At 47.8% G+C, this 13003-nt stretch overlaps 1 protein-coding gene across 1 annotated transcript in view; it reads left to right on the forward strand.

Moving 5' to 3' along the window:
• Positions 1-5904, forward strand: part of UNC5C (unc-5 netrin receptor C) — a 339947-nt gene extending 334043 nt beyond the window's left edge. Inside the window, exons 16-17 of the mRNA XM_072940307.1 lie at positions 3174-3352; positions 4079-5904. Coding sequence (XP_072796408.1) covers positions 3174-3352; positions 4079-4244 — 345 coding nt within the window. The 3' untranslated portion in view covers positions 4245-5904. The remainder of the gene's footprint in view (positions 1-3173; positions 3353-4078) is intronic.
• Positions 5905-13003: the final 7099 nt, after the last annotated feature.

Below are 13003 nucleotides of genomic sequence, written 5' to 3' on the forward strand. Positions count from 1 at the left end.
CCCTAGTCAGGAGGAGGACCTGCCCCCCTCCCCAGGAAAGCAGGCTGCGCTTGACATAGACCGTAGTGATGCCAAGAGCTGGACAGTTGTTCCTCTCTGGGAGCCTTGGCTAGAGGTGCCTTAACTAGATATAAAGCCTTTAGTCTCAGAGATGAAATTTCAGAATGAGACCGTCTAGAAGAGTTAAGAATATGGGTATGAATGAATATCAAAATGTAAATGATCAAAGACGTTGTTTTGAGGGCATGGGGAAGTAGCAATGGGGAAGCTACTCATCATCACCGAGAGAAAAAAATGTAGAAAGAGAAACTTAGTCTCTTCAGGACTTGTATTTAGTTTTAACTATAGACAAAGACATTACAACCCTGTTAACTACTGACCCTCGGCACTTTTGTGCACGTAAAGAACAGTAGTAAAAATGTACAGAGCCTCACTCTGCTCTTGTCATCCTGTTTCCCTCTTCTGTTTTCTATAACCTGTTCAAAACCACCCCTGGGAAAATCTAGTTTTCTAAGCGACTTCACGAAGGACTGGATTTCTCCTGGGGAGTGTTGAAAATGTGAGCCATGGCAGCTGTTTGGTTAATAGTGAAAAATCACGTTTAACTCAGGGAACCATAACATCAAAGACCGATGGTACCAATATCATAAACAGTTATTGTAATAAGCATTCTGTTGAGAGTAAACTCTACTTTTACCCGGAAGTAAAGGAAGAACTAATAGCCATTGAAATTACCAGGTGAAATGTAAATGTATGTGTGTATTTTTCTTTTACCTCCAAGGCTGTTGTCAGCCACCTGATAAGACAGACAAATTCTGCCCGATTGGATTCCTTTCCTCCGCACAGAATACACAGGCAAAGTGGCCAAGGCTGGAGACTCAGGGTCTGAAGACCCTTCACCAGGAAAGGGGGGACCACGTGGAGGTGTGAGCAGGCCTCCCCTGAGAGCCATGCCTGCGTCAGCCAGTCTTTCCCTTTACCACTGAACCCCGAGGGGAGCCATGCCCTTCGCCACGTCCAGCTGGAACGAAGCTCATTGCTGCTCCGGGAGGTGGACTTCTATCTTCCTCCTCTGTGCAAGAAAAAAATGTATCATTTTAACAACTATGCACTGTATAGCTTCCATGTGCTAGGCACTTCCCTGAGGATCAGAGAAGTTCTGAATATGACAAAAGTACTGTCATGGCCAAGAGACTTGGGAAGTCAAAGGACATAACACAAGTACAACCAGCAGGCAGATGCAGATGGTGGGAGCTGTGGGAAGTGCTCCAGGTTGATGGCTTTGGGTGGCTCTGCTTTAGGAAGATGCTTTCTGGTCCAGGCTTTGAGGGGGGTTACTTGACAGAGATGCAGGGAGAGGGCACAACAACTGGCAGAGGGACATCCTTGAGAGAGGCCCTGGAAACAGGGAATGTCCTGTCTGAGGAGACTGAGTTGTGGTCAAGGCAACCTGAGGAAGGTGGGCAGATTTTCTGGTGCTGGGAGCACCTGGGGCCTCAGACCAGCTGACCAGGCAGGTTGTGCAAATGGCCCTCAGCGCCTGGTCAGGAGAGCCATGAGTGAGCAAGAGAGTCGTCAGCTCTGGGCTTTAGGAAGCTGAGTTTGGCCGAAGGGATAGATAACAGTAAGCAGCCAGGAGTGATTGATTGTGGCCAAAATCTGGGGACACAAGTCAGCATTACACAAAGCAGACCCCTCCCTCTGCAGACTTCATCTGCCAGCCAGGGACGGGCAGAGTGGTACTGTATTTGGGCATATCGGGGGGGGGGGTCTCCTAGGCCCTACTGTTACCATCTGGACAAGAAGCCAGCAGGACTTCAAAGTGGGTGATGGCGCTAAGCTGTGGAATACCTCGGATTTCTCTATGCCTCTGCCCACCCCAACCTGTACCTTATTTTATATCCAGTTTAAGTCTTGGGCACTTGGGGCAGACATCCCCATGTCCATTGAAAACAACAGTCATGTGCCTTCATGTCACTCTTCTGGTCCCCGTTGTTTAAGCTCTGTGCCTTTGAGGTGAAGAACCCTCTGTCCTCGCAGTCCCTTGCCCCGGGATGGACTCTGCAGTGCGACTGCATAGGTCTCACTGTGAGCCCTGGCTGCTATCGTGGAACATGGAGCACACCGTCCAGTGACACTGGGACACAGACAGCAGCCCCCGCTGGGCAGGATTATCGAAGGATGGGAGGCTCCAGGCAACAGTGGCACTGACCTCTGAGCTGAACGCTCTGCAAGACCTTTGAGACTTATCCTGATGGCTGGAACTGCATGTGGCTACTTTATCCTCCAGCAACTAATTATGTACACCAAGGAGTTACCTGCTTTGAAAAAAAAAAAGAGATGACATTTAAAGTAGATTAAGTGGATTTTCTTTTATTGCTTTAATAGTTCCCAGGCAACATTTGCTTTTGCTTTTCCAACCAGCAGAAGTGATCAGAAAATGATTAGAGTTTCTCCTGCAGATGAATTTCAGATTTTGCATTTGTGCTGTTTTATGAGCTGAAACTATCTTAAGAGCCATTTATGGTTTTCTCTACTAAAATTAGGGGCATACCAGCGACTGGAGAATTCCGTTAGCAACTTGCCCTGAGGCAAGGTACTATGTTCACCATTTTCTTTTGAAAAATTAGTCTTAATTTGACACCATTTAGGGGAGAGCCGTGTTCCATTTCATTCAACAAGGGCAGAACTGAGCTATCTCCTAGAAAGGTTAGAGGGAGAATTTACCAGAGCATTTGCCCAGGGCATTCCCCGCAGGGTCAGACAGTCTCTGGACTGTCAGATCTGTTCATTCTCAAAGAACTGCCCTTTTGAACAGTTCTCCGCTCCTAAAATCGAAACCCCTACGAGTATTGATATTTCCCCTCTCACCCTAGAGAATCCCGTTAGAAAAGCTGTTCCTGAATTACACCTGAGCTTTCTATCTAGCCCAGCCCTTACGGAAGCCCCATAAATCCAAGGCTGTGCAAAGTCAGCTCAAAACGTACCTCTCCCTCTCAGCCAGGTTACAGAGAATCACGACTTCCGTTTCAGAAGAAGCCGTTCTTACTAAGGAGGATAACAGCCCTCATCTCTTCTTACCGCTCAAAGCACAGCATTCTGTTGCGTGGTTCAGTAAGGATTGCTTTTGTCGTCAGAAATAATGCTGTGTTGTTCCTGTGCCTGAACTACAGGAACCTACTGGCATCGATCTGCCTCTGCTGGATCCAGCCAGCACCATCACCACCATGACGGGCCCCAGCGCTTTCAGCATCCCTCCGCCGATCCGGCAGAAGCTCTGCAGCAGCCTGGACGCCCCGCAGACCAGGGGTCATGACTGGAGGATGCTGGCCCACAAGCTAAACCTGGACAGGTGGGTGTGGCCAGGCTCCAGGACTTGTAACTGTCAGGCTGTTTTGGGCAACATTCCTTTTTTCCCACCTGTAGATTTACTTACTTTCCACCAACATGTATTAAGCTGTTACCTTGTATCTGGCACTGTGGTCTTGCAGACACGTTGAGAGACATCCTGGGCTTATCTGATGTATTTAAGGATCAAGTTTTGTAGTCCACTTTGCAAAGCTGGGGAGTTAAGTCCTCCTAAATAATACATCCATTCAGTAGCTATTGTCCCTCCTCCTCTGTTGAGCAGGACCTAATGCTGGATGGGTAAGTAACGTGCTAAACACAGCATTGCTATTAAGTTATAAAAAGACCTCAGGAGCTGCTTTGTAGGACGTTGCCATCACTGCCAACCAAAAGGCGTGGTGTGACTTGTCAAAGATGCTCAGAGCCTGGGCTGGTAAGAAAACACATGTCTCTTGATTTCCTGTTTAGGATGTGACCCGTAGACATCTTGTCTCTTAAATTATCTTACTCAGAGTTGAGGTTAACAAAGTTAAACATCACGTCTCCTGTCTGGGGCTGATGTAATTAAGAGCGAGCTAGTTATTGAGGATGGCTCACTGTAAGCAACAGTTTCTCAAGTGGGACCAGGATGCTTAAAGAAATGCAGACACAAAGAGGTTTAGTAAAAACTGAAAGGAAACTAGGTCCATAAATCACACCGTTCAGCACATCTTCCCGTTACCATTCACAGGTACTTGAATTACTTTGCCACCAAGTCAAGCCCAACTGGCGTCATCCTGGATCTTTGGGAAGCGCAGAACTTCCCCGATGGAAACCTGAGTGTGCTGGCAGCTGTCTTGGAAGAAATGGGAAGACACGAAACAGTAGTGTCTCTCGCAGCCGAAGGGCAGTATTGACCCAGGCTGGGGCTGAAAGTGCAGGACGAGAATCACAGGGGCTGCGGCCGCCCAGGGGAGTGCGGCTGAGCAGGAAGCCCAGCCAGGACCAGTGAGCGCCACAGGCCAGGCCACGGCGGAGAGAAGGCGGGCAGGCGACTGCCGCTACCCATGGCCGCCCGGCTTGGACGTCGTCACCGGAGTTAAGAACAGTTGTACAAATGTGTATCTTGAATTTAGAAATCAACCTAATTTTCCTCTTAGTTGGGCTGTATGCTGTGTGGTACAGGATCTTACAGTTTCCTAGGAAACGCTTTTTATTGCTATCCAGATATATGGATAAACTTTCTTAACAAACCCAGTTTCTACAAACGTTGTTTACATCAAATTGGACAGGGATGCAGACATTGTCCATGGCTCGTTCTATTTTTGTTTAAATCATTTGGAGTTGAAGCTGTGGATGGTTTGCTGTGTCTCTCTCAGATTAGTAACTTACAGAGACATCACAGACTTTTCCTACAAATCGTGTGCATCAAGTGTCTCAGATAACCTTCCCGTCAGTGTTCTGTTTCTAGAACTTGTAGAACCCGTGTTACTGTCTGTATCAGGGACGTGGAGAATCTAAGTGTAAAGGAGAAATAGCTAAGCCGCCTTATTCCCTGAGGGCGCCCACCTCCTGCCCTCGGGGAGTAAAGCTGTAGCCTCGCAGGAAGACAGTGATTCATGTTCAGCCACACGAACAAGCGTTTCTTCACAACATGTGTGTTTGTAATATGCAATTTGAAGTGTTTTTTTAAAGGTATTATCATTATTATTATTGATGAGTATTTACAAGTATTCTAGTACAAGGATTTTCTTTAACTTCTGTTTTGTTAGCAGTACTGTTAGCGTTTAGCTATTGACTAGATCCGCGCACCTTCTCACGCAACAGGGTGGGCGTGGTCACCATTTTAATTAAACAGGCGTCGCTTCCTTGACCTCTTACCTTTCTCCCACCGCTCTGTCCTGGAAAGGTGTCATGCGTGCTGACTTCCACGTGCTCAGGAAGGGGCTTTGTCCTGAGTCTTGTCATGGGACGCACCTCCAGGAAGGCTCACTCGGTATTGTGGTCACGTGGCCCCACACGCCGCCCGTTGGTCCTCTGTCTGCTGTGGAGGCAGTGTGGTTGGAGGGACAGCTTCTGACCTGGAAATCAGGAAACCAGTTCTCATTCTGGGTTTCTTGTTGCCTAGCTGTGCTACCTTGGGAGAGTCGTTTACCCTCACTGGACCTCAGTCTCCTCACCTGTAGAAGGAAGGGGTAGGATTAGATCCACTCAAGATTCAAAAATGCTGGACTTCCACTGTGATGCCTCCGGTCTCATTCATCACTGTGAAGACCACAATGGACGCTGACCTGGATCATTTAAAGAATCACCCTGTCTTTTGCCCAGGCTACGTTATGCCTTTCAAGTAGCTCCAACTTTGAAGATGATTATTCTAACTTGTAACATATTTGTTATGCTTTCAAGTCTCGTCTTTGTGTCATTGCATCATGCTGTTCACCCGGAGATGACATCCCTTAATCATCACTTTCTTTCCTCTCTTGGGACCACTTGCCTTTCTGACTAGTTGCAAATTATGTTCTATTACTGTTTTGGTTAAAAATTTTTTAATTAAAAAAATTTTTTAACTGAAAAATAGTCAGTCACCAGACTACTTTTTGTAACTATGATATTTCCTTAGGACCACAGGCTCTTTGTTTTAACACAGAGACACCATTCATTCAGCAGGTGGGAAATAAAGAGTCAGGAGCCAAACCAAGACTGAACAACAAGCACCCATACGTATGAATCAGAACTTTCAAAACATAGCTGTGGTTTACTTTTGGGATGAAGGTATCGAGATTGCTGGCTGGATTTGATTTAGAAATAATGTTATACATTTTCCCCCTTCTTTCCACATATAATTTCCTCTCCTAACTATTTTGGTAACTTTTGATATTCCCAGGTTTCTCCATCCTCATCATTGAGAAACTTAATACTTTGCTAGGGAGCTTTTTCTTTCATACCTTTCATTTCTTCTCTTCTGTCTCAGAGATACAGCCCAGTCTCTCTTTCAGGCCACTCCCTGTACCACATATAAAAATACATTACACTGGTTGTGAAAAGGAAAGACTGCACGAATAAACAAGTTCAGTGGATAGTAATACATTTACAGCAATGCATATGTGACCAAAAGACAGTAAAGCTATTCTACATAAAACAAATTTTAAATATATAATTTTTAAAAATGAGGAGGAGAAAAGAAAGTTATTGTCCATTGCTGCATCTTGAAATAACTTCTCAAGATTGCTTATTACTGGTTTGGGCCACTCTCATCTGTGGAAGTCAACAATTAGAAATCTTTAAAAACAAAAAAAGCAAAAAGTAGAAAGGAGAAAGGAGCAAATAGATAGTATCCAGATAAATCAATTTCAAAACTGACTTAAAAGATCATCAACAGAAATACAGAAGCTAGCAGGAACTGCATTTTCGAAGCCATTGAGGGCCTTAGGGGTTCCCTTCAGGTGCTTCGTGTTTTTTGGTTCTACATCTCAGCACCTGAAACGGGACGCACAGTTGATTCCCTGTAAGTGAGGTACTTATCTGTCATGGACCCCATCATGTCATGTTCCCTATCGACTGAATGTCCATGTCTGTATGTCCAACACATTTATATCAAATAATTTTCACTGCAAGTTCTGATTTCCTTCTTGTAAGGAGTGAAGTACCAGCTGTTAGGTTGCTCTCAAATGCAGAAGGTGCAGACTCAATAGTCCAGCACATGGGGAGTTACTTCATCAGCCCTTCCGTGACACATCCTGCCTTTAATTCCTAGCGCTTCTATGTAGCTTGTGAGGAAAGAGCTGCTGACTTCATCTGGAAGGAAAAAAAAAATCTATCACTTGTGCCTGGTGCCATCTAGTGGTAGACAACACTATCTACCCTGAGTTTGGTAGAAAAACTCAGGAAAAGCTGTCTGACAAAAGAAAAGAAAACCTGTAGAGTCAACAGGACCTTTATGACAAACAGGTGTGGGGAAAGGCTCACTTCAAGTACAGTTGTCTTATTCTCACATTTTTTCACTTGAATTTCCCATATCAAAAATTATGTCATTATGAACCTAGTATGTTACTCATTGATACACAACGTGTCTCAAGTTGGATTTTGGTTATAGAAATAATAGAAATACATATCAATCTTTACAAAACAGTTTTTAAAGAGTTGTTCTTAACACTTATATTTTTCATTGGGCTTTATGTGTTTTAAATCATCTTTCTTTTAGTTCTCTAACAATTAGTTTTGGAGTGGAAGAAGCATCCACTTAGAAATAAGGTTTATATATGCAAATGAAAGTATTATGTCCAATGAAGCGAAAATTGTGGTTGTTACTCAAGGAGAAGAAATTAGCTTCCTTTCTTCTGAATTTGGAGATCTAAAGGCAGAGGTTTCATTCTGTTTTCATTTTCCTCTCACCAAACTCATGCAGATTAAAGTGATTTGGGAGGAACAGAAGTTAGATTCAGAACTGATAACTGGGCACAAGGCGATGCCAAATACGTAACACCGAGGTGCTCACAGCCAACAGCCTTTTCATAAACAGCATGAACACAGGCGGGGATGCTCACCTCAGCTACGCAGAAAAATCCCCATCCTCACATGAGCCATGTAAGCGCCTCTAAAGCAGGGCCGCATTTGGGGTGAGACGTCCGTGACTGAAGTGCACAGCCAGCAGCCATTTTTATACATACTGTTACTTCGTAGACTTTAACCTGCCAGCACTCAAACCATAGAACCGTTCTTCAGGGAGACATCATGGAGACTGAGTCCACAGCACCCTGGAAACCACAGTCAGCAGTGTTTTCACAGAGGTGTTTCTCCTATAAGTGAAATACCTTCAAAGTAAACATCCCAATGGTAGAGTCGAGATTTCTGACTTCCGGAGAGCAGCAGACAAGGCTCTTGCTTCCGTGTGTCCCTGTTAGGGACACAGCCGCTGCGCTCCTGGTCTGCTTACCCCTCTGGCAGTCACGTCCGAGGAAGGCAGCCGCTGAACACCCGTCTCCCCAGAACTCACAAGCCTTTGCCGCTACACGCTCCGCCCCCATGGAGGCAAAGCAAGTAAAAGTACTGACCTGCAGGAGAGCGCCAAGTAGGTAGAAGACATTCACTTGTCGAGTTTTCAGTCTTCAGCTTGAATGGGAGCTTTGGCTTTTGCTGAACAGTTGTTCTCGACGAGTTAGCAGTTTCGCACGGAGAAGCTCAGTGCAAGGCCAAAGCCGATGAGAGACAGGATGGCTGGAAACAGCCAAAGTGAAGTTAGGTTTTATCCATCTTCTTTGAGAACAGAGGAGCTTTTGTGAATCAGAATGCCTTTGCTCAAAGCCAGTTATTTGTAAAGATGATTATAAGGGTCAAGGAGCATTAGATTTTATGGATCCCATAAGGAAAATATTTTTATTATTGATTATCTCAAAGAAATACAACATTGATTCACCTTTCGAGCGCCTCATAGGACCAACTGTTACACTTTGCTTCTTTGGATTGTTTGTGTGCGTGTATTTTTTTTTAAACCTGACTGAGCTAGTGTTGACTGAAATCCTCAGAACTTTGCCTCTGTGCAATGGAGTGCTATTTCTTTACCCCAAGAAATCTATCTGTTTAATCTCTGGCTGTAATGATCACTTTGAAATAGTTCCCTTGCATCGCTAATGATCTTTTTAATGGAATAACGCATAAGGGGAATAAATACATAGTAACCTTCGTTAAATTAAGCCTGTGTCCATACAGGTCAAGTAAGCCAAATGGAATCATAAATATTTCCAGAATTCATGACTGAAACCAACTATTTTTCAAAAGTAGGGAGATGGCCTTGTATGTCACCGGGCGGGTTTCCCCTCAGACTAACAATTAACTTCCTGATCCTTTAGTCTTATCAGCCTTGTGTGCTTGCCCTCATTTTCGGAAATCCTACTCTAAACATCTGTCTTCAGAAAAGTTCATGGCTCTCTTTACAGTGGGCTTGTCACCTCCCTGTGTTGATCTCCAGGTAGGATATTAACGGGCTCATTCAACCACATGTAACATACACGCCTCGCCCTATTTTAACACAGAGGGGAGGTGCTGCCAGGAGGGCAGACAGACAGGCCTGCACAAATGCACGAGCACACAAAACCAAGCGGGTGTCAGAGGCTGCTTCCCAGCCTGCCGTGTACTTACACTCTTGCACAGCGCAAGGTCTGTCCAGAGATCTTCCAGAATCCCAAGTCAGGAATCCCTGCAGAACGTCACGAGAGTCTTGGCCTACCAGCTGTTGAGTGGAAAACAAGAACGGTGCCCTGAGACACAGTCAGCTGCCCACCAGCTGAAGCCTCTGCTCCTGTACACCAGCCTGCTAACGTGCCATTTCAGATTGTGCCTCAGCGAAAGGATGCATTGCTGAAGGCCATTAACACTTCAGGATCTTTTACAAATATGCTTTAATCCTACATGCCAACCTTAAATTCCAAAGCTCTGCTGGGCTTGGCACTAATCAGAGCTGCTGCTAAACCCGATGGCACCGACCTGGGGTGAAATAACCCTCAGTTCTGGAGTTTAGAACGTGAATCGTAGGCAAATTTTGCTGATCAGCAGCCTAAGAATTGATGAGCCCTTGACCTCTGATCATCAGCACAACCTCAGAGAATCATGACCTGAGCAGTATGTCCTGGGTGTTGTGCCTGTTTAGAACAGCATGAAAGAGCACAAAATCTACAGCCAGTGGGAAGTGCCTTCGCCCTTTTATATGCTCAGGGTCCCTATGACACCTGTAAATGCAGGGGTATACATTCAAATGCAAACTCCTCCAGGCTCTGAGAAAGAAAGAGGACGGCGATCAGGACAAGCTGAGTGCAATTTGCACTCTCGCCTTCACCCCTTCCCAGGTCGCCCCTTGGAAGGGATTCCCTCACCCTCCAGACAGAACGCACGTAGCCCAGTGGCAGGGAATATCTCCTCTGTGCGTGCGTGTGTATGTATGTGTGTGTTGGATGTCACAGTGTTGTATGTGTTCACTGAGTTTAATGTTGACCTGTTGCAAGTCGGTGGCCTCCCTCTTTGCCCTTTCTAAAGAAGAGAAGCAGAGTGTGTCAGAGAAAACTCCCCAGCAGTCCGCTATGAAGAGCGTGTCGGGCACCTGCTATTCCCCGTGGAACAGTTCAACCGCAGAAATGTCAGATTAAGGTTCTGTACTTTGTTGGATTTCTTTCTTTAAACACAACACGACCTTGGCTTTTCAGATACAGAACACTTCTTTTGTGGAGTTCCCTCCTGCTGCACCTTCTATGCAATTCCTTTTCCAGAAGCTCCCCGGCGGACGCGTGCTCTCTGGGCGATCTGTCCGCGGCGGGGGTGAGGGATGCCCGCCTGGCCGTGCCTCTCCCCTCTTGCCGGCTGCCTCTCCCCGTCTTTCCTGCAGACCCTGGGTTTGTAAATTTGCCTGCATTTATTCTGTCAGCCACCATGTATAAAATGTAAGGAAGAATTTTTAAACAGGTAATAAATTATATTTATAAGCAACAGAGAGTCCCGCCTCCCCTGTTTCTTTGTAACAAAGCCTCCTCTGTGTGAAGACTCACACTGTGTTCCTTCAGTAAGACAGAAAGCCTGCTGGATTCTGCAGGGATGGTCATCACAGCCTCTCCGGGGGCCACAGTGAGATTCTAGAACGATGCATCTCAGGCCTCTCCACACTCGGAATCACCCTAGGAGATCTAAAAAATACCACTGCCTGGACCTCACTCTTAGAGAATCTGAATTCATGGGTCTGGGGTGTAGCCTGGGCGGTGGGAGTTTTTCTAAGCTCTTGGGAGACCAGTGAGCAGTTAAGGGGGAGAAGGACGTCTGGGGACGGCTGGTCAGGAGGCCCCAGGGAGGAGGAGTGGGAGCCCAGTGCTCTGAGACCCCAACTTAAAGGAAGTCTGCCAACAGCCGCACCGGCAGGTAGGAAATGAATGGGGCACCGGGAACGGGAGGCCCAAGCAGGCCTGTTCAACTTGCTCCAGGACAGCCAGCCCCCCTGGTCAGGGTGATGAGCCAGAGAAAGGCTCCAAGTGTGCAGTGGACACATGGTGGCCCCATCCTTAGTGAGAGGACTGTGTGGGCTGCTCCCGCCCCAGCCCCTCCTCAGCCTCACAGCCTCGGGGAGCAGCGGTGCCCCCGGACCTCAGACTCAGTCCAGCCCGGTCACAGAGCTGGCTGTGTGTCCGGGCTGAGGAAGTGGTGACCACGTGTGAAATAGAACCTGGGTAAAAGAGAAGGGAGGAGCGGGTCCCGCGGCTGGGAATTTAGCTCCATTCGAAGAATAGAAATTCAATTAAAGAACAAAACAGCACTGCTCACAGCAAGCTCACAGTGGCGCAGACTCAGCCCATGACCGTCCGCTGGGCCCTGCTTTGGAGGCCGGGATTCCCGTAGGGAAAACCAAACCCAGCAAAGGGCACACACACCCTCCAAGTCAAGTCCGTGAGGTCCATGCCCGAGCCCCTCTCTGGTTGCGGTCACTGGAAAGCTCTGGGACGTGGGCTCTCTGCAGCAGCACAGGCAGGCTCAGACCCTCCTCAGCCCAGGGCTCCCTCCAGCCAGTGAATGCCACCACCCAGGGCAGGAACTGCTCTGCAGGGAGCGAGGTTCTGAGAGCGGGGTCACCTGTACCCTGCTGTGACCTGAAGGAACCAAGGTTGCAACTTAAAAGTCCCAAGAGAAGACCCTATTCACCTCAGCTGGGTTGCAACTTAAAAGTCCCATCGGCCTTTGAGTCCTGGGAGGCCCACAGCATACAGAAGAGGGGTGCAGGGAGGCAGGGAGAGGTGTCCCCACAGCAGACTCTGGCTTGTTGTAAATGTCACTAGCTTTACATCCTGTGAAACTAGCACCAGGGAGGAGACCAGCATTTACGAGCACCTGCTGTGAGCCTGGCCCGAGTCACCACGAGCTTCACACAGTCACCCTACCTGTTCCTCCCAAGAGCCCTGTGAGGCAGGGTCCCAGTGTACTGCCCCAGAGCTGAGAAAGTGAAACCACGGGTGGAAGTAAAATCTGAGTCCTAATGCTGGGGCGAATTCTCTGGGCAAAAGTGCAGCTGCCTAAACACGGCCAATCACACAAAAACCAGGGAGCCCCTGGTAGCTGAGATGCACGCTTTCCTGTGCTGTCCGTGCCCATCCCGTGCTGGGTTCCCTCTCTCCTCACCCGCCTCCCAAGGATGCCCTCCAAACCACGCTTTCCACTCGGCCCTCCAGGAGGTCCAGTCCCCGGAAAAACAGTCTAACACTTTCCCCCTCTCCCCGCAGAGGGTCTTCTCTTCTCGGGCGCTGGCTCAGAAACCCCAGCAACACCCGCGTGGTCCCACAGCCCAGGGACCTCATAGCTGCGGGGGGACAGGATCTCTCCCATACTGTTGGGCTGCTTCCAGGTCGCCGCCCATGCACGGGGCCCTGCTCCCCCGTACGTCAGGCCGGCAGGCCCCACCGGCCTGTCTCCGCTTCCACCCCGCTGCTTCTGCAGCCCTGGAGAATCTCACCTCGCAACCTTCTCGCCACTGGACTGCCGCCATCCCCGGAGGCTTCAAAATCCAGAGACAGATCTGCAGGCCTGGTATTTGGCTTCCTCTTTCATCACCAACAATCTTGTCTGCTAACTAAATCCGCCCACCCCTCTAGTCACACCTTCAGCCTGTCCTCAGTCCGGCTGCTCAGTCTTCGGAGTCTTGCCTCTGAACACA

This window comes from Vicugna pacos, chromosome 2 (genome assembly GCF_048564905.1).
Source record: "Vicugna pacos chromosome 2, VicPac4, whole genome shotgun sequence".
Classification (NCBI taxonomy): Eukaryota; Metazoa; Chordata; class Mammalia; order Artiodactyla; family Camelidae; genus Vicugna; species Vicugna pacos.